This window comes from Anas acuta, chromosome 12 (assembly GCF_963932015.1).
Source record: "Anas acuta chromosome 12, bAnaAcu1.1, whole genome shotgun sequence".
Classification (NCBI taxonomy): domain Eukaryota; kingdom Metazoa; phylum Chordata; class Aves; order Anseriformes; family Anatidae; genus Anas; species Anas acuta.
In genome coordinates this window covers 19,666,319-19,688,239 of record NC_088990.1, presented here as the reverse complement: position 1 = coordinate 19,688,239, position 21,921 = coordinate 19,666,319, and the positions used below count along the sequence as shown (strand labels likewise).

The window sequence follows — 21,921 nt, the reverse complement described above, 5'->3', positions numbered from 1 at the left end:
CCATATTAGCACGGGGCCAATATACAGGGGCACACAGTCAAGTTAGAAAATAAAGTAATTATACCTCTAGAAGGTACCATGAAGTCCTCATCTTATATGTCTGAACGGGTAACTACTTATACTTTCCATTTTCTATTTTTTCCATCACAGTTATGCACTTACCTGTCTTTTTTATACCCCTCATTACTACACCATTTCTAATCTCGTGCCATCCTTTTGCTCTCCCCACAGAGACTACTTCCAATTCCATTCTCTTTCACAGGAAAACTCAGTCTTGTGCCACACATCTTTCCTATCCACAAAGTGCTTTGGTCCTATTTTCTTTCCTGCGAGAAATGAGGATTTCTCTGCCCACAGGGAAGCTTTGAACAAAGACTACTGATACCCTTCACTTCCACAGAGTTTACAATCAGTAGGAAACTTTTACTTGCTCCACGCAGAAGTGAAAACACTGATCACTGCCCTGTGAGACCTGGCCATTCAAAGCAAAACATGCTCTCTTGACATGGTAATTAATCCTCACCTTGAAGAGGTGAGGAGGGGAAAAAAGAGAAACTCTAATTTTAACTGTGGCCATTTTAAAAATAGGATCTCCTCACATATGTATTTCATGGTGCGTGTGGCTGTGTAATGCCTGTAGCAAGCATGCTATAGACACTCCTTGGACAACCCGCCCCTGAAGTACCCACGCTGAAAGCATCTCCATAGCATTCAACACATTTCTAAATTTACTCAGAGATTCACATGCACACGCACACACTTCCTCAGGGCAGATCCCAGCCCTCTGCTCTATGCAGATTAGTGCTGTGATTTCTATCTAAGAAATTTTCCATGCAAAAGCTGGGAGGAGGGACGTGAAAGAGCCTATGATCTGGCTCTGCTGCTGTGAGCATCATCCCATTTTTACATCCTGTCGTGTATTTATAAATCAAGCACAAACTGTAGCAAAAGCATTAGACAATGACAGATAAGTTTTCAAGAAGAGATCTGAGAGACCTTGATCTATGTCCTCAAATATCTGGCTAGTTAGATGTCTAGGCACGCCTACCTAACCGAGTCAGTGTTTTTCCATCAGCCATGACTTCACCCAAGTGACTCAGGAACTCCAGTAAAAGTCCCTGTAAAAAAGCACGCCAAGTTGTTAACGCTGCATTGACGAGCCCAGAACTAAAGGGGGGTGCAGGCATAAAGGAGCTCAGCACTGGCAGACTTGAGCAATATTCTCAGTGCAAGGAAAACCTGCACTTTGAAACCAGGAAAAAGCAATTGAAAAGTCGTTTGTTTTTTTCAGGACCTTGAGGTGTCCATCAGATGACCTGAAAATCAGCAGCTGGGGGGCACCTGGGAGTCGGCCAGCGGTGGCCAGGCTGGGGTGGGCGAACCAGCGGCTCCCCACGCCTGCCTGCCCTGCCCTCACTGCGGCACCGCTCCAAAGGGGTCCACAGGGCACGGAGCTGCTGTGTCCCCGTGTGCCAGGGATCCAGGCCAGCACAGGAGAGGAGCTGGCAGCTCAGGAGAGCAACCAGACCGGCCGCCCCAGCCTGGTCTACCACTGGCTGATGATAATTTCCTTGAGCTGCTCGCAGCACAAAGATGGCATCGCAGAGGTGGAGGATGGGTTGCAAGGCAAAGCCAAGCGGGAGCTCGGTCTGGGACGTGAGAGCTTTCGGTGCCCTGCTGAGCACAGGGGAGGCAGAGGTAGACACCAGGACACCTGGTACAAGAGCAGCCTCCCAGCACGCTCTCCCAAGCGCTGCAGAGGACAAGGGAGCGTGGCTGGACACAGCCAGGGCAGGGAAGAGGTGGTGGTGTCCCAGGGCCCCGGTGATGTTGCCAAGAGACTGCCAGGAAATTCGCTGCTATGAACAACACCAGGAAGCACCCTTGGATCCTGCAGGCCCTTTGCCAATACGCAGGAATGCTTCCTCCCTTTCCTCTCCTCAGCGGCACTGCTGGGGACACATCCTCAGGATTTCTCAGGCCTGTTTCGGCACTGAGCAGGAGCCATGCCATGATTCTTAATTTCATCAACAATGTGCAACTGCTAGGCAAAATGACGAGGACTGAGACGACTCATTTGCTCTGCGCCCAAGGCGCTGTGATGACTTCGCAGTGTGAGGGATTCAGGGCCCCGCTCAGCGCTGAACACCTGGAGGGGCTCTTCTGCAGCAGCCCTCCTGTGGGAGCTGGGCACATAGGCCTCGTGCAGGTCATTAGCCAGGTCTCTGCTAATCCCCTTGCACTTGCTCTGACACTCGTAGCACCCCGATGAGGTTTCTCAGCGCTTCTGCTCAGTACAGCTTGTTAGCAAAGCGCACACAGCGCGGCAGCACTCAGGGAGAGTCCCAGTGGGAGCTGTCGTGCAGCGAGTGCCGAGCATTAACCACCCCGGCCTGCCCCACCTCACTGCCCGGCTGCGAGCCGGGCTCCTAAAGCCTCTCAGGCTTACAAGTCTAATCCAAGAGACATCTAAAAACCTGTGCAAGACTTCAGACAATTCCCTCCTCCTGCTTTTGGCTACGTTGGCACAAACAAAGCCTTGAATTCAAAACGGGCAGCCCCGTGACAAGTCTCCAGTGTATTAAAATCATTTCAGGAGTGGCTTGTAAGATCAACATGCCACCGCCACCTGGAAATACCCAAAACAAGGGAGGCAGAAAAAACGTGCTTTCTATGGAACTTCCAATCAGGCTATCTCACAAGACTATACTCCAGAATAATTGATATATAATTTCTTGCTATCTCTACTAAATCACATGGCTGTTTTTATAACAAATATCATGGCCCTTCCCACATTGTGTGTGTTCTCATTCCTACAGTTACATTAAATTGAACTCTGGCTACTCTTCTTGCCATTCTTCTTACATATACCCCAATTCAAGGTAGCCGATTCTTTCATTTTGAATGTATTCACCCACCTGTGGGTAAACTGCATATTATTGCAAATAATTTATTAATTTAAAGGTTGCTGTCCTTTATAAAAGGCAGTATTTTTTACATCTGAACTAATCAGCAGTTTTCACTGGAGTTTTGATCATAGCCATAGCAGTTTTTCCATATAAACATTCAATTTTTCCTTTCGATTTCCTCCAGTAACTCTTCATTTCACGTTCTCAACAGTAAAACAAAACTGTAAATCACCTCTGGATTTCTGGTGACAGGCAGCCCTGTTAAGAAATCAGGAGTTCTTCTATTTAAAAGTCTGGGTTATCTCGAAGTGAAATTTTCCAGAATTTAATACCATTTGACGTAGTATACTACTGAAAGAATAGTTGAATTAATTTTTAGGGCTGTGGAAATTCATCCATCCCAGATCTAGTTCTGCTGGTTGAGAGCAACGTTACCATAATTCTCTTGGTAGATTAAAGCATTTTTAAATCTCCTTCAGGCTAAATCAACTGGGTTAGCTCAAACCATCTTCAGCGGGTATTTAAACTAACCTGGCTAACATCTGAATCAGATTAAGGAGGCACATACAGCTCCTTCCGCGGACAAAGCTCTAAGGCAATAATCTTTTGCAGAGGGGAAGCAGCACATACTTAGGACAGAAACTGATAGTGTTTTGCAAGGTGAGTGTCCGTGACCAAAGCAGCAGACTTTTAGGGGTAACTCACCAACTTCATTTCACTTAGCCTGTGATGTAACATACATACGCCTACCACCCAAGATAACAAATTCAGAGCACACTCTTCAGTTCAGTCAGTGTCCAGCCTCAGTCACCTGCACTGTGGCCACCCGAAACTGCCACAGTGCCCAGTCCCCATGTTTCTAATTCACACAGCATGCATTTCCCAGAGGTGTCACTTTGCGTTGGGAAGCAAGAAGGGTAATCAAGCTCAGCAATCCCACCTCACCAAACCCCACAAGCTGCTAAAGGCCTTCCAGCCATAGGAGAAACTGTAAGAAACCAGCCAAACCCACAACTGAAGTAGCACTAGGAAAAACATGAAAACAACAAGTTTTCCCAAACAGCAAAACAAAACCAGCTGACAACACACTTCTTTTGAAATACTCTTCATTGATGTTAAACACAATCCATATTTAGAAGCAAACACAACACAAACCAGGCAGGCTGTCTCATGGTATGGGCATGGCACTTGCAGGCATGGAACCACTAAACGCATAAATTGGAAACTATTTACAAGCTCAGGCCATGGGACTCCGGTTACACAAAAGCCCTTTCACTGAACGCTCCCCCATCAGGAGCTTTACTCGAGGGCACTAGGGACGGAAACATGGGCTTTGTCCAGGTTCAGGGATTAAATCATGCACCCTTAGCAGGGGCTGCCCAGAGGAGCTGTGGTATCTCCACCACTGGAGGTGCCCAAGCGCTCTTTGGTCGAAGCCGTGAGCACCCTCACCTCGTCAGACCTGCTTTAAGGAGGGAGCTTCACTTCCAGAGGTCCTGTCCAACCTCAGCCATTCTGTGCCTCTGGCCACACGCTGACCACGTGAGGGACAAGGTGTGGGTCCCACACCTTGGGAACGAAGGCTGGTTGCAAGCAGAGGGAGGCGAAGTCTGATTCAGGCCCCCGTGGTCTGGACACTGCTGAGAGCAGGACTGGGAGCAGATGTGCTCTGCTAAGTGCCCACAGATTAGGAACGGCCAGAGGGACATTAATGTCTGCACTGTGCCCACTGTGAGGAGCTGAACATGCCGATTACCTTATCCCTACATACCCAGCAGCACTGGGGAGCTGTACCAGTGACCAGAACAGGGAAAAATTGACACTTGGCACATTCCACCTGAAGACCAGGACAGGACAGGGCCTTCAGCTGCAAAATACAAGTTTTTTCTTCAGACACCTGCAGCCAGGATTCACTGATATCTGCCGAGGGCCATCTTGCAACACTACTTCCACAGCCTGCTCTACAGTCTGCAAAGCAGCACGAGGTACAATGGAGTTATAAATAGCAAGTCTAACGTATGATGGCATCAAGAAGGCTCAATATCCTCTGGCACGCCATAGTGAGAATGGGGACTGTCCTACAAAAGGCTGATTAGAAATAAAGTCAAACTGTGTATTTAAAAAGAAATCATGGGGCATGTTTTCTGCTGGCATAAACTAGGCTATGAATATACACACGGTAATTTGACTACATGTACTGGAAGAATGTGTCTTTGTTTTAATCAGACAATTACAAGAAGGAAATTTTCAGTATCTGGTTTCCAGTAATCACATCATTATATTATGTTTTGTTTTACTAAGCTTAAATGTAAAAAAAAAAAAAAAATCTAATGACTTAAACTGTTCCTTAAGCATTAGCACAATATCCAAAATAAAGATAAATTAAGAAATGGTCGATAAAATAACAGATTTTATATATTGAAAGGTTATATGAAAAGTTCAAAACGTGTTCTGACTAAACACTACAATTTAAAAGAAACACATGTGCACACAGAAATGAGCCCAGAAGCATGAAATCTAAACCTTAAGCTTGAAATACTTCAAAAAGTGTCCTTAAAACAGACAACACAGCTGTAATTTTGTACCTATGATGAAATGATCATTAAGTAACTTCTCCCCACTTTGGCTACCTGAAAATATCACAGGTAATTACAGCATCAGGTAACCTCTACTGTGAGTTAAATGGGATTTTGAAAACCAACATTGTTCATGATTCTGAACAGAGAAGCATTGGCTCGTGCACTGTTACAAATTCACTTGCATAGTTCCACTGACTGGAAAACATGAAAAGGAAAATAAACGGGTATCTTCTGCACATAGAAACAGGTGCTCAATACAGATGGAGGCAATCAAAGGGAGGAAGCAATAAATCCATCAAACAGCCAGGCTGACCTCCTACATCTGCAGCGTGTGAAGCTCCCCTCCAGCCAGCGCCGACCTAAGCATGCCTAAGGGGAACAATGATTAGGGAACAATGGGCAAGCTAAGATTGCTGAATACACATTTTATAAACAGAGTCCATTGGGAAGCTAGAGGGCCATAAAGTGAAGTCAATTTTCTCTGAGCCTTAATACTTTCAAGCTGACTTGATGCACTTAGTGACCACAAACACAGGGACTTTCAGAGGAATAGCCCAACATGCCTTACCATTAAGTTAAAAGCACATATATCAATAATCAACTTCTCCTGTCTAGTGCATTCAGTGTGAAGATTATAGTATAAAAAGACAGTACTTGCCACAATAGGTATAAATGAGCTTAGAGTCTATAAATCGAACTTTGAGGTTGTGTAAAACAGCAGGTTCATGGAGATAACTGAGTGCTGTGAGGTCATTTTCACCAACAAGTATGTCAGGGTTTCGCAAGGGCGGGAGTTCCTTGGTCTTCGGATCAAGGCAATATTCTAGGTCCTGAAAATCAAACGGAAATGTGTTGAAAGAACTGGTGTTTAGGTTTCCTCATTCAATACCTCCAACTATTTTCTCCCAGCAAAACATTCACAAGTTATAAAAGCACAAAACAAGATTTAAATTATCTGATGATTTGAGTTAGCAGGCTGTTATCGAAAAACGTAATTAATTTTTTTCCAAAAGGGTTTTCTGTATTCAATAGGTAACAATAAAGGTATATCATCTTCTCAAACTATTACTTAAAGAAATCCCTTGCTTTTTCTGCCATACCTTTTTATTAAATAAGCTGAAATATTATATCATAAATCTAATTATTTTTTCTTAATATTTTACTCTTGAGTGGGACAGAGGAAATAAATTTCCATCAGTCTATAGCCAGCTTCATACACACTAATATGACACAAGAATGTTGACAGAGCACTATGAAAAACGTAACCTGAAAAAAACACAACCTACAATTTATACAGATATAAATTAATCTCTAATGTAGAGTTTTAATTGCATCTGTCTGTAGAGGCAACAACACTTTATTTACCTGACATTTTCTTGTCTCAACATAATGTATCTTAACTAGCAAACACCCTCATTCTATTACTTGCAATGTGAAATGTGCAACATCAAAGTATGGCCTGGAATACAGGGGGTGCAAAATTACTTTTGTCAGATTGAATAGGTTTGCTCAGTTTGCCATATGAGATGTGAGCAAGTCAAAGAATTAAAATTCATTCAAGTAAAATATTTTATTTATAAGCTACTCTATACATATAATCTGCTCATTTTACTTAATTGCTATGTAGACCTCTACCTGAAAGTAGGATCTAAGTTCCTCACTGGTAAGAAGAAAAGAAATTGAAAACAAATGCGTGACCTACTGCAGTAGGTCTTTATTTTCTATGAGAAGACCTGAGGGATCGCTTTCATTATATATTAATATTAAATAACCATTTAAACAGCATAAGAAAAAATAAACAGGCATTAACTGCAAGGATGTGCTCATTTCGTAGAGATGTTATCATTTCTGTACACAGTATACAGCATTATTTTTCAATGCTCTTAATCCTCACTCCATTCTACCATTATTAACCTTCCTGTGACTATGTTCAACTTAAAAGTCATGTTTTTTTCTCTGCAACACTGTTCTCCTTGCAGTCCACTGGAATATCAAACCAGAGTTAGAGCTTTAAGGGTGTAAGTAGAAAAAAAATGATGTAACTGAATGTAACAGGCAGCTGGATAAAACCAACGTTTTAATCTTACTTATTTTTAAAAATCAGGCAAAATGGAATTATGTAATTATAATTTACAGGAACTACAGAAAAATAAGCTGTCACACATAAATTACTCCCCAAAGTCTGTGGACAAGAATAATTGCACATATATAAATACGGATGTAGTTTAACAATATAGCTTCCTGTGTTAGATACATCAATCTCTTGTCAAGAGCAAGAACAATCAGCTTCTGATTTAACATACAGACCTACCTTGCCCTCTTCAAGTCGAAGCTGAAGAACTTTATCTCCAGGTTTATAATCTTTGAGAAGTTCTGCTGACTTCCAGACTTCCTCTGGATCAGGGATCCAAACCCTGGCATACTGCAATATTAAAGAAAACAGCAAAAGATTAGTGACTTCTTTCTGCAACATAGTTAAATCATCATCAACATATATTACATACCAACACCTTTTTTCCTTTTCTGTTTTTAAATGCATACATTTAGCAGCCAAACCTATAAGCAAGATATGAGTTAATTAGCACATCTGAGGTGAATTAGTTTTCTATTGACACAGGGCTACACAAGCTTAATTTTATTGCCTACGCAGAAAGGAAAAGGCATTTCCCAGAACCAAGAATGTTCCAAGATGCACATTAAATGCTGAAAATCTACACACCAAACCATCTGTGTTTTCAGAGAGGTCAAAAACCTGGCTACTAAAAAAATCACTTAAGAGTAACTCTTTTGAGCCGATTCTAAATGCCTTTACAATATAACATCACGCAGCAACATTTATTATTATGAGAACACTTTGCCATATCTGAGTTAATTCATGCGAAGCTACTTCACATGGAGTACTAAAAACTTTCCCTTGTAGTTGCAAAAAGGGCAAGTTTAAAATGGATTGTCTCCAGAATGCCAGAAGAAAAAAACTGAAAGGATTTGGTTGAATATGCCTCTAAAATAATAGAGAAGAAAAGTCTAATTCCGGTTATCACCATTTTCACACGAGCCAAAGGTACGGACTGGATCTCTGTCAGGCTCTCCAAGCGTAACGCAGGTGCCAACCTTGTGCGATTCCCTGCCTGCCTCTGGTATGTCATGGGCATGTCACCAGGAAGAAGGGTGGCTCGTGGGGGGGTCAGTTTGGTGTGAACTGAACTGAATGTGCCCTAGAGACAGTTAGGTACAGAGGTACCGCCACTGAGCCGCTGCCCATTCCACTCTAACTGCACGCACACACAGACTAAAAGCATTTCTCTTCCTTGAACCCACAGGAACGCCAGCAAGGGTAAACCCCCAATTCTGACATCAACTGTTTACAACGGAAAGAAAGTGAACTGAAGTTCCCAGTTCACTTTTGATAAAGTACGAAGAACCTCCCAAAGACTTTTAAATAAAGTCCTGAAAATGGTACAAATGGTTCTGCGCATTACATATTTGTCCACAGCACGAAGGGGCTATTATTTACCATTTTAAAACAAAAGCAAGCCCATGGCAAGCATGAGCTAAGGCAATGGAAACCAGCTACACATCTCCACACAATTCAGCTGCTTTGTGGCAGATGCAGTTAAACTTCATTCATGAAAGTAACCCAGAACTAACATGCACCTTGGTTTCAAAAACTGAGATTATTCATATTCTTAAATGAGTGAAGCCAGTTACAATGGTTATCTCATGTTCAAGAACCAGTTAAAAGTGTATGGAAACCATATCATTACTTCTACAGTTGCACATAAATGCAAATAGGGTACATATGAAAAGAGTTCTTGCGAAACGCTAGTAAAAGGCTACGGAGTTTCGAATACAAGAAAGCTTCTCAGCAGATGCTCTTGTAATGCTTGGAGAGCACCAAGATCTCCCCACACCCATTACCTTTGCAAACAACAACGCTGCTTGGCTTTATAGGAGCAGTCCGGTTGCAAAACACTCTCGAGCACGAATCCAAAGAAAAAGGGCAGAGAACCAGAGGCAGGGCAACAGCAGCTGATCCTTCCCTTCTCCGGCTGGGAAGCCAGTGCTGCAGGAGGAATGCACCCTCCTGAGAGCCCCAGCTGGGCTGCAGCTCCTGCTGCATGGATATAAGACCCCGAAGCCAGGCCCAGGCCCAGGGGCTTTCCGGGGGTATGCTCAGACACAGGACTTGCAGGGAGGCTGGAGCTGCGCTCCTCAGGTCCTGCTCAACCTTGGCTGGTAGCTCACAGCCTCAATTCATGAGGCGCATGCTGAAACATCAGCTGGGACTTCTCTGTCCACTTTAACCTCCAGGCAGAGAAAACAGAACCCTTCTGCCAGATGAGTAAAACCAAGCAGCTTTCTGACAAAAGTTTGCAGTTCTTTTCCCTCCTGTGTCCAGGTAACTCAGTCACTTCACTTTAGAGGGGTCCTGAAGGAGAGCGGGCACAGAGATCTTGTCCAGATTGTGCCAGTGCAAAATAAAAGAATTCCCATCGTGTGACTAGGTAACGTGCAACCAGCAAAATCTGAGCATCCCTGGGGGCTGGATAGGACCTGCAACCAACCTCACCGTCGCTGGCCGTGAGGGCAGCCGCCAAGGGGCCAGGGCGCAGCAAAAGGCACAGGCAGGCCTGCGGCTGGGCCCTGCGCTCGGCTCTGCAGAGACGACTCCTGCTGCTGCCACCTGGAAGCAGTGAGTATGAGAACCTTTCAAAAGAAAACCAAACTCACAATAAATGAAAATATAAAGTTATCAGAAGCTAAAGGTACCAGTGAAGTATGGCACTTTGGTAACCCAATTCGCTCTACTGAGTGAAAGGAGAAAAACAATGAAATAAAGAACTGAAACTTTACTTTCATTGCTTCCTCTAAAAACCTCTCCTCTCCTTTCCACTTGTTTTTTTGAACACAGGATACCCTAATACACAAAATTCCCTAAATACACATACATCCAAACTTACCCAAATGCACCTATTTGCAGAACTCTTCTTTTTTGAAATTGAGAATCAAAAGCCTGCCATAAGCTGGGCAAGTTTCTGGGTTTAACACAGAAGATGCTACTGTAGCAGAGACAGCTGAAGACAAAAAGTGTATGTACCACACTTTGCTCAGTTTTTATGACTTTTGTTTTTCCTCAGCTAAAGCAGCAGTATTTATCTTCAGTATTTGTGATGGGATGCTGCTTCCCTCTCATCACAGGAATTAACAGAAAGCAAAGGAAAGGTGACACGAAAGAGGAAAGCTTTTAAATGCTGTCTCGCCAGAAGGCCGGCAGGCTGGTTTCCTCGGGGCTGTACCAAGTTTACTGATGTTAAAAAGCCAGCAGTAAGACACAAATTTTGTTAACTTCAGGCAGCAAATGTCACACGGCAGTTTCTAATTATGTGATCTATGCCAGGATGAAACAGGCACCTTTAATTTATTCAGCTGAAACTGTGTATTTTCTACTGTCTGTAGAAGAGAAAAAAGAGAAAGCAGAAAACAGATCTCCATAGAAACTGGGTTACTAGAGACAGCTGAATCTTCCACATGACACAACCTCACAGATATTACAGTCATCCTGAGAGCGCTAAGCTGCAGCTTTTCATCTGTAGCATCACTGCCTGGCCTTAAATCCCTGCCAAAGAAAGCACCTGGTAAAAAGAACAGGTGGGAGGAAAGAGAAAGATGTTCCTAATTATAAGCACTGAATCATTTCACAACACTCTCACCTCATTAATTTAGCAGAATGATTTGCAAAATCGGATTTTCATTCTATCTTTTATATAATCAGTTGATGCTAAAAACCCGTTGCTTTACAGCCTTTGATGGGATCCAACTCTAAGCAGAAAAGAAAGAACTGTCACTGGTAGAAACAGGAACAAGGGGCTCTCTTGAGAAGTGCCTTACTCTTTGATGTCTAATATTCACCCTTCCTTAAAGATCAAGTTTATGACTATGTGAAAATAAGACTAAAATATGATAAACTTCTAGAGACGCTGAATTACAAGTCAGTCTTCTAAAAAGGAGACGAAATTCTAGCCTAAAATAGCACTGAAATTTATAATACAATACAACTTACAGCAAGAATCAAGTGAGCTTTACTGAAATTGTGCCTGATGATGGCCACCAAACATATTACATTACAAATATATTACATTACATAACATTTCAATATAAATTTCAAACCACCTGAACTACTGATAGGGATGATAACAGTATGACTGACTCAAGGAAAGACAGTGAACAAAACTTCAGGTAAATACTGCTACCATTCAGTCAGCAGCGGCCATCCACCAACAGCTGGGCGTTCATGCAGCTGTGCTTTCTCTGAACAAGCTTAGGAAGGGCTCAGAGTGAACACAAGGCACACACACAGGACCGCCTTGAATTCAGAATGAAAAGGAAATAACCAAATTATTTCAAAATTCAGTTTCCTGCCTAGACTCTGTTCCAGCCTCAGCAGAGTGCCGTGAAACACCACTGCCCCATCACCTCCCACGTCAGGCCAAGTACAGAACTGTTGGGCTGCGCTCTGGGAAGGGCACCGCGGGCTGCGGAAGGGCAGTGCTCAGTGACAGCGATGTCATTGCTCAGAAGAGTTCACAGCAGAAAGAAAAGACAGGACGATGGTTTCGTTTCTCACTGGCGGCTCAGAGAGCTTGCTGTATTACCAGAATTTCATATAATAAGAAAATATAATAGAAAATTTCAGTGTTCGCTCATACCTCATGATTTCTTCTTAGATCACATGAAGAAATCAGCAGACTATAACAATTATCTATCAAATGAGACCATATGACTCACAAAGCTGCTCTTCTGAAATATTAACCTCTTGAAGTACTAATTGACACTGCTGACAGAACGGAGTCAGACATGTGAGCAGCTCAGCATTCGCTTCAGCCATCAAATAGTTCTCCACTTCCATTGCCTAATCACAATTACAGCAGGAGATACAGCTCTTCATCCAGCTTAACAGCTCTTTTGATATGGACTGAAAGAGTTCACAAACAATCCATATCCTAACAAAAACAAACAAACAAACAAACAAAAAAAACAGAAAAATCAACTCAACAAAGCTGTCCCTAGGTTCTTGGCAAGACCTGCCCGTACATGTGAGCTCATATGACTTGCACTTTAGCAAAGACAACCTAGTTATTCACTTACAGACAGCCTCAAAACCCACAGTCTTTCAGGTGTTAATCAAGAAAACCTTATGACAGACACTGCCTCTCTCTCCTTCAAAAATGACCTTATTTTTGCATAGTGATAAAGCAGTTCGTTAATGCCTGGATCAAAGACAGACCGTCAATTTTGGCGGCACTAGCTGAAGCAGCTGACAGAACAGCAACAGCTGGCCAAGGTCAAAATTTGACCAAAATCATTCAGTGTGAACCTGTTACTGACTCTGAACATGGCCACCTGGAGAGAACAGTCTGCATTATTATGATTGAAAAAGGAAAACTGCTTGTTAGTGCCGCATAACTACAAGCCAGAGTACAAACCTGGGAAAAATCATGCGAAATGGTTCAACTTATCTATGAAAACCGCTCACTTGTTAGAAAAGGATCTCCTCAGCTGTGTGATTTCCTTGGCTAGGATTGCTCTGAAAACATGATTTGATGCTACTGGAATAATTTGCTTTCAGCTTATATTGTCTCAGCCTCTTCTCACAATGCCACCACCACTGATGGTAACTCTGAGCCTAGAAAAACTTAAAACAGGAAAGCTTCATCTTTTGTGCTAATAATACAGGATAATACAGGCAGATGCACATCCAGGTGAGCTTAAGCACAAGCCTGAACTTGACCAGCCTGAATCCCATCCAGAGATCCTGATTGTAACACAAGAGGCAGCAGCAGGTCCCAGTTCTGCCAGTGCTGAAGTCAGTCCAATTTCTGTCAGTCCGCCCAGGTGGAGACAGTCCCAAGGAAGCACTGCATTCCCTGGAACAAACGTTGCTGCTGGTTGCAGTTTGAAAAGAAAGACAAGATTTACTCTCCTTTTATAAAAACGGCAAGTAACCAGGAAGGATCAGAAAGTAGCCAAAGACATTGCTTAAACGACAAGCAGGCTGCTCTCAGAAACTCAGCTAAATTCTTGTTGTGACCTGAGGGAAAGAGCATAACTAACTTTGCAAAAAAATCAAACCAGAAATTATTGATCTTTGTAACAGTAGCATTCTTTTGGAATGGAGTGTATTCTCTGGCTCGTTGCTCAGCAACAGCCATTTATATACCTCTTGTACAGTTTAAGACCTGATATTTATAAAGAATTAATTTGAGAAGGTATTAATATGATATATAGTGGGGTGAGCATCTGTGACAATTTGTATTCATGCTTTATCAGACAAACAATCTCACATAAGTTGTTTTTCTAATAGGAAGATTAAAAGCCCAAAGATATTGCATAAATCTCTGACTCATAGGAAGAGAAATTTCAATCCCCATGTTCCCCAAACTTTTCAGCTATTATTAAGAACTGCTATTCCTTAGACCCGCTGAACTCTGCAGGTACTTTGAATATCCAATCGATTTTCTTTTGCACCTAAAATGTACTTTGCATTTTGTGAAGGGTTTAAGAAAGAGAACTCGGCTGAACACTTCTGCCTGCAGCTTCTGCAGTTCCCTCCCTAGGCTTGCCAGGAAAACAGGCAGCCCTGCTGCCTCTTCGCTGCCTTAACGCTGGAAAACCAGCACCTCTCTCTCAAACCTCACTACCCTCACACTGTGCTTAGTTATTATGATAATAACAAATAAAGAGAGTTCTTAGACTTTATTAATTATATAGTTTATTGGACTTTGCTGCTATATCCTTACAAGACCCATAAATTAAATGAATCAGATGGTCAAGTCTCATTTGTACCTTATCGTGCAGCTTGTTTACAACATTTAGTATAAAAGAGCCTTTCATATAACCACAGACTGCTAAATTGGTAAATTCAGTTGTCCAGAAGAATCATTCAGACCAGCAGCTTCTTCTACAAACAGCAACATAAAACATTTTAAGACCAATTTAAAGATGCAGAATTGTGAGAAAATGCATCTTTGAACTGCAGTAGCCTGAAGCCTTCCTCAGAACGATTGTGCTGATACCTTGAAATACTCTTAGATAGAGCTTCCACTGAGCTTCGTGGATCAGCAACATCTTCAGCGCTTACATAAGCAGAACCAGAAGGGGACAGAAAGACAACACACAGAGCCACGGGAGAACAGGGGACCTGGGGACCAGGATGGCAGAGGGCAGGCCCGAGGGCCCACAGACACCTCACCAAGCGCGACTCTTGACATGGGCGCGGGCAGTGATATCCAAACTTACCCTTAGATAAACCAGCAGGAGACGAGTCACGAACAACAACAAATAACGCCACCAAATGCTTTAGTCATTTAACCAGGGCTCAGAGTTAAATCAATGCTGTTAAGGGACAAGCGTGGAGACAGACCTCAAGGGGCACCAAAATTCTGAAGTGCTGAGGGGAGCTCTGGTACTGCTACCTGAAAGTTCACACAGCTTCACACTGGAACGCAACTAACACAGACAAGGCCTGAGTACTGCCGTCTCCACTGAGGAGCAGAAGCCTGCCACAGAAAGTCAGGGGCTCTAAGGGGTTGTAAGGGGTTCTCTTCATTTGCACGAAGAACTGCAAATGACGAGTAAGCTCACGAGAGCTGAGCAGTGTAGCCATGAAACCAATAAATACAAGAGGTCTCCAGAGCTGGAAGTCGTACATTTATTTTTAACTATCACTGTCACTGCAGAGATGAATTTAAGAAAAAATAACCTAACAGTTGGAGCAAGTAAACCGAGCCCGGCAGCGTGGTGCACCTCTCTGCAGAGCTAACCAGCCAGGCAGGCTCTCCTCAGGTTGCTCCAGGTGAAACCTGACTGAAAACGTACCCGTGGCTGCACGTACAGGCGCAGCACCTCTGCCCGCACCTCCCTCTGCTCCTCACAGCCACCGCCAGCCAGCAGCCTCGGCCACGCAGCGACTCTGATGGCGTTCAGGCGGAGGAGAGGAGACAAGGGGCAGTGCCGGCCGAGCCTGTGGCCGCTGCCTCTGAGGGATGAGTGCCCCCGCAACCTGCAGCCATCAATGGCCAGCTACAGCAATAAGTGCTAACAAAAGCCAGGGATCAGCCTAGGCTGGGGTGCAACTGCTGCCGTAGCAGGCTGCTAACCCCTCTGAGCGGCCCAGCAGGCGGGCGAGCCCAGGGGTGCCTGCAGGCAGCAGCATGGCCCAGCGCAGGCCCAGCGAGCAGTACCACGGGAGCAGGGTGGTGTTCAGAGGACGGCTGAGGTCTCGGGGCCTACCAGCATCCTACAAAGAACTGCTGTGGCACGAATTACAACTAGTTGTCCTTGGCCATCGGGAAAACATCCACGGACTTACACTGATGGGAAACTTCACTTTACTTTGAAGTGATATATACATAAAAAAAAAAAAAAGCTAAATCCCAAATGCAGCGTATATATACATGCTGCTACAGGCAAATCTGGTCAGCAAACAGAATTTCTTTTTCCATTTCTTTAAATACTAAAATTATTAGTAACCTTTCTACTGAAATTCAGAGAAAGTGATCCCCGTGGAAATCCGCACACTGGGAGTGACATCAAAGCCAGAAAACCTAGCATCTTACTTTGTACTATCAAACCTATCAAAGAAGAGTTACATTTCTGGGTTAGACTTGATATGACCCTGAAAAATAGGATTTGAAGAGTTAACACCCACAGAATGAACTTCACGTAAATTTTCTTTAGAAACATGACTTTGTACATTTTATGTTGACTGTACTTGACCTTCTCTTTAAAATGTCTCAGAAAGAGACAGATTTGGTCTGTAATCAGCCATTATCATCCCATACAATATTTTATCCATCAAACTGTTGCCCATTTGAACAACGCTCTAAGGCGCTGCTTGCAGTATCGGCCTTTGGCAGCTCCTGTTCCATTTCGCAGCTCCCCTTCCACACCTGGTTCTGGGGCCCTCCACGAGAGCCATCTCCAGCCAGCTGCTGCTAAAATCTGTTATTCTGTGAATTATTCCGCATGCGATGCCCGTAGTGCACACAGCTGAAACCCACTGCACATCTAAGGGAAGTCACATGCAGTGCTGCTTCGGGACATTATGACTCCGACCATGTTTCTGACTGGGCTTAACTAAGGCTGTATCAGCAGCTACATGAAGATAAAACGCGTCTGAGTGCCTGGGGAGGCTGGCAGAGTTGCCAGCCTGGCGGGCAGGCTGGAAGCTCGGTGCAGGCACAGTGTTCTGCCTTCCTCACTGCCTTCCTGCCTTCCTCACTGCCTTCCTGCCTTCCTCGCTGCTCTACGGCTCCTGCCTTGAACTTAGCATGCTCCTTAAGAAATGTGTGCTGTCATATAAGCCAGGCCTAAAAGCAAATTAAGTCAATGTTTAAGAAAATGTTGCATTTGAAACAGTTTTGATTCCTAGATCTGGCTCAGAAAAGTCAGCACCTACAGCTAGATCGAAACCGTGAGTGCTTCAGTCATTGCTTGAGACACAAAGAGAAAATGAACTTTTTAAATAAACACAATAAAATTAGCAAAAACATTGAGCAGAAGTGTAACGCCCATCCCAGACTAAGCAACAGAAAACTACCCTGAGTTCTGACACATGTAAAACTTAGCTTTGGTTCTAATCCACATAAAGAGGTATACGGGATATTGCATTTCACCCCATATGTCAAAATGAAGGCCAAACAGTGCCAGTATTCTAGTGATTTCAGAAAGAAGTTAATTACAAGTCTGCCCTAAAATACCTCCTCATTCATCCAACCTGAAAAACATGTTACAACCATTGTAGAATAGTGGCCACAAGAAACTAAGGGCAAATGAAAAACTGCAGCCATCCCCTGAATATTAAGCTCATAAAATGTGTTGCATTGAAGAACTAATATTAGGAAAAGGATGTATGATTTCATCTGCTTTCACTGAGTGTTGTGGGTATATTACTAAAACACTCCAACTTAAAAAAAAAAAAAAAAGCCAATACTTAAAGAATACACAGAAAAATCATTCACCATGTCATGACTAAATTTATGAATGCCTGAATAAGGCTTTTGTTTTAATACTAAGAGAATGCAAGTCACAATACAGACTTCACAGCATAACTAACTATTGCTGACATAAATACTACTTCCAGACCATGAAAGACCCTCATGTTTCTCACATATTTTTATATGTTGATGTCATGTGACATAACGTTGATTTCCATTTCTCAACTTCTTAAATGGATTTAATATCTTAAAGAAGCGTTTTTAAATTACTTTCCCAAAAGCTTCTGGAAACCCCACCTACAGCAGGCAGGATAAGCGAGTCATTTCTTGCAACACACTGAGCAGCCCAAGTTTTGCTTCGGGGAAGAAGCGGCTCCCAGCACTGGCTGCAGCTGGCTGTTCATTTTGGGTTCATATGCGCTGAAAGAGGAAGCGTTGTCTTTTGTCTCTGTGGCAGTGCTTCAGCAGAGAGCCATCTGCATCTCTGCGATGAGATTATTTGGTGTATCTAACACTCCCTTAGACAGGAAGGAAAAACAAAGGCTTGCATTGAGCAGGCAGATGCACTGAGCCGTGCTGTGCTACGGTGCTGGAGTTTGACAGAAGAAGTTATTGAGAAAAAGAGCAGAGGAGCCACAGCTGATCACCTAACTGGCAGAGGTGACGTAAGGATGGATTTTCTGGTATCTGTATGAATTTTCTGGTATCTGTAAAACATCCGGAGTATGGACAATTGCTGATTAACTGTGAAAACTTTAAAAGTTAATAACTTAAAAATGGAAGGAAAGATGTTTGGTATAGACTTCGATAGTGGGTAAAGGTGTACTTTCCTGAGCATCTTTCTGGAACATTGGGATCAAGTCCAAACAGACCTCCTTCTGCTTTTTGCTTGAGAAGAGTCCCATTAACAGTAAATACCTGCTGGGCGTTATAAAAATCCAGAACTGCAAACCACCACACTGTTAGTCTGTAACTGGTAATTTTTCGTTACAACTATACAGAAGCACCAGGCTGAGAGGCAAGTGTATGAAAACAGAGCTTTTAGTGCTTTTGCCCAATTTATTCAGGGAAAGCCAGTTTTACTCAGCTAACCCAAAGCTTGATTCTGCCAGTATAAGGCCAAGTCTACGCCTTGCTGCGACACCATAACAGCACCCTGCCACCAGCGAGGCACTCCACGAAGCAGTATTCTGCCTCTCCATTTTCTTGTGGGAGGCTGACAGCACATCCACAAGCAAGAAAGCTACAAACGGTGCAAGCAACCCCACAAATCTCAACGCAAAGCCCGCAGGCAGAGATGCATCCACCAGGCGCCCCTCGCGAGAGCTGGGGGAAGCTGCAGAAGCGGGGTCAGTGGCTGCAGCACCACCCTGAGCAGTGCTTGGGAGGGAAGCATGGCACCTGCCCCTGCCACCCCAACCAGAAGGGCTCCAGTGAGCTGTGGCAGCCCCGCAGAGCAGCTCTAACCTCCACCCGCACGAGGGACTGGGAACAGCTCCACGTCGGTAAGGGCACCGAGACCAACACCCTTCACCTTCACTGGAGTTTCTGCACCATGTTTAGTTTTACAAAAACTATTCTGCTCCTCTTCTCTGCGAGTGCTGTGTATTCGACTGCTTGCAAAAAGTTTATGTTGCCTTTGTATTTCCAGCACATGATTACCAGAATGAAGGGACCCACCCTGACATCACCCGCTAGCAACCGCGAATGCTTCTCCACAGATAAGTTCTTCCAACAATGTCCTAAACAATCAAACCACTGTCTGGAATATTTGAAAAAAAGTCTTCCATATATGTAAGCCAATATTCTATTGAATTTAAACCTTTATTAATAAGCTATTATGTTAATAAGCTGTTATATGCTTGGCTCAACGGCCTTCGCCTACACTAAAACCAAGAAAACAACCAAACACGTTCTACTTACTTTGACATACATGTAGTCTAATCCATCTATTTCCATCCCAGATCTCTCATAACACAGATTTTCAGCACTTCTCCAGGCAGTTGGTGTTTCCTTTCCAGGCAAAACAGGCTTAACCTCCATGGAAAAGATTTCCATCTCTCCTTTACTGGTGTACGCTAACTCATGAGGCAACTTGGGAATCTCTCGCTGGTTCCCTCGGCAAAACAACTGAGGTCATCTGCTTTAAAGATATGTATGAATAACCCACAGAGCCTGCAGAGAGCAACGTGTGACAAGCTGTGGTGGGGCCATGAATTCCCCCATTGTTAGACCGACTCATAATATTTTAGTTTCTTTCTCCAGCTCTACAAAGAGCAAGAGTGTCCTCCTATAAACCACTATGCAACAGCTAAATTCTGTTGGCTTGGGATAATCAAACAGAAGAATTCAAAGACGCTGCTAATAACTGCAGCAAGACTTCATCATTTTTCATACCCATTTACAAGGGAGACCATATGGGCATGTGAATCTCTCAAATAAGTATCTGTTCTTCTATATTTAGAACCAGGCTAGAAGCATGCAGCTTGCATCTAACCACGGAGCAACCCTATGAAACTTTACACGACACGGCACAAGTCGGACTTTCTGCTGTGTTTGCTACTGCACGGACAGACCCGGAGCTCTTTGTGTTTAATTTTAAAAACGGGACTCTCATCAAACGAAAGCAAAAGCAGCCCAGAAGAGTCTGCTTTCAACCATCTCCATTGTCTCCTAAGAACTAAGTCAATGCACCAAGCCAATTATCCTGTTAATTACCGGTGGCATCTGTTATTTGATGTGAATTAGCCTGACAGCCTTACCTGGAGCTGGGTCAGAAGGCAAAAGCGAAGATGTGATCACAGCAGCCTGAGAGTGGGGCGGCCGCCCCCACGCCGCTCAGCCCGCGGCCACAGCTTCGCCAGCAGCTCCGCGGTGCCTGCAGCGGCTCCTCACGCCGCAGCCCTTCGGCCCGGCAGCAGGCGAGGCGGGCAAGCCTCAGCAATAGGAACGGGTGCTGCTTTCCACACGCTCAAGAAAAAAGGAGATGAAGCAGTGGGACCGGACTTTGCAGCAGACATTAAAGGCACCTGTGAGCGATTCTCGCTGCTCATCTGCCAGCTCAGTCGTGACACCGCTCCCTCAGACCTTTCACTGATGTATCTGGTTATTTGCTTTTGGATCTCCCTGTCCCGTAGCACTAGAAGGAGCTTTACCCAGCCTGAGTACCTCCGTGGCACTGTTACTGAAAGGGAGCTGTGACAATGCTTGCTAGTGTCCCAGACTAACGGGACAAAGAAATTAAATCCAGGCCACTAAGGAAAACAGATGGTGTAAAGACAGAAGATGTCTGCTCATATAAGTAATCCACTTTCACTTTCTTCAGAGTTTGCATTAAAATTCACAGATACTCCCATTAACAGTTGGGTCAGGATGTGCAACCCACAGGCATCCAGCAGGAGTGAAGCCCTAAACTCATCGGTGTGCCCAAAGCTTCCTGCCTTTACTTTCCGGCTGCTTAATGCACGCTCCAGCAAGCAGGGGCCTCCTCTGATGCCATCACACCAAGTACTTACCTCTTTTTCCTTTTCCAACCTTTCGGCCAGTGCTGATCTCTATTTTATAATTTACTTGCAAATAAAAAGAGCCAAACATACAGAAATAAAACTACTAAATACTGTGCCTAACTGACAGCAGGTTGCAAAGAAGTTGCATCGTGCCAGAAAAGGAGGGGGTTAGGAGTGGCCAGGAACAGTAAGACGCCCAAATCAAGATGATCAGCTCGGTAACCCCGAAGGTTTTTGCATTTACACAGCACTGGGTAGCTCAGGTTATCCCGTCGGGCTGCTGCCTGCAGCAAGGTGAGGAAGGGGGCTGTGCTCAGGGTGAGCGGACTCAGACTCGCCAGGATGGTGCGGCACTGGGAAAGAAGCTCCTCCTGAAAACGTCCTCTTGCCATTAAATACTGAATTTAGGTTTAAGTAGACAGGTTCTAACTTACTGCAACTCTGCATACACAGAGCTGAGCACCAAGAACTTGAGAAGGAAGTATCCCAAGGATAGTTTTTCATTTGTTTTCCTGCACAGATTATTCTGGGCAGGTGTATGACAGCAAAAATATTTCTCTGCTGTAAGAGGAAATAGAAGGTCAAAGCCTCAGTCTTGCAGATTTACATGCTTGATTTCAAAGCATAAAATTAAGCAACAGGATTACTCACACTGGATGAAGATAAATCTTTGCAGGATCACAGTTAAGCACAGCCAAGCACTTCTGGGAACATGGGGAAATGATGCAGTCCTAAGCAAGGCTAGCACAGAGCTCGGCATGGGCATGGAAGTGCTGCTCTCTGCCCACAGCCCTAAAAGCCTCACTACTGGCACCAGCGATCGAGGCCGAAGCAGCCCCCTTGTGCAGCTCTCCGTTCTGGGTGCAGCTCGGAAGTAAAGCAAAAAATGGCTGTCCACAGAGTTCAGCGCAGCTTGAATTCTGTCTCCCAC

At 44.1% G+C, this 21,921-nt stretch overlaps 1 protein-coding gene across 1 annotated transcript in view; it reads right to left on the bottom strand.

Annotated features, from left to right (window-relative positions):
* Positions 1 to 21,921, bottom strand: part of MYO5A (myosin VA) — a 101,966-nt gene that overhangs the window by 74,099 nt on the left and 5,946 nt on the right. Inside the window, exons 2-3 of the mRNA XM_068695253.1 lie at positions 7,800 to 7,910; positions 6,147 to 6,318 (exon numbers count right to left, since the gene is read on the bottom strand). Coding sequence (XP_068551354.1) covers positions 6,147 to 6,318; positions 7,800 to 7,910 — 283 coding nt within the window. The remainder of the gene's footprint in view (positions 1 to 6,146; positions 6,319 to 7,799; positions 7,911 to 21,921) is intronic.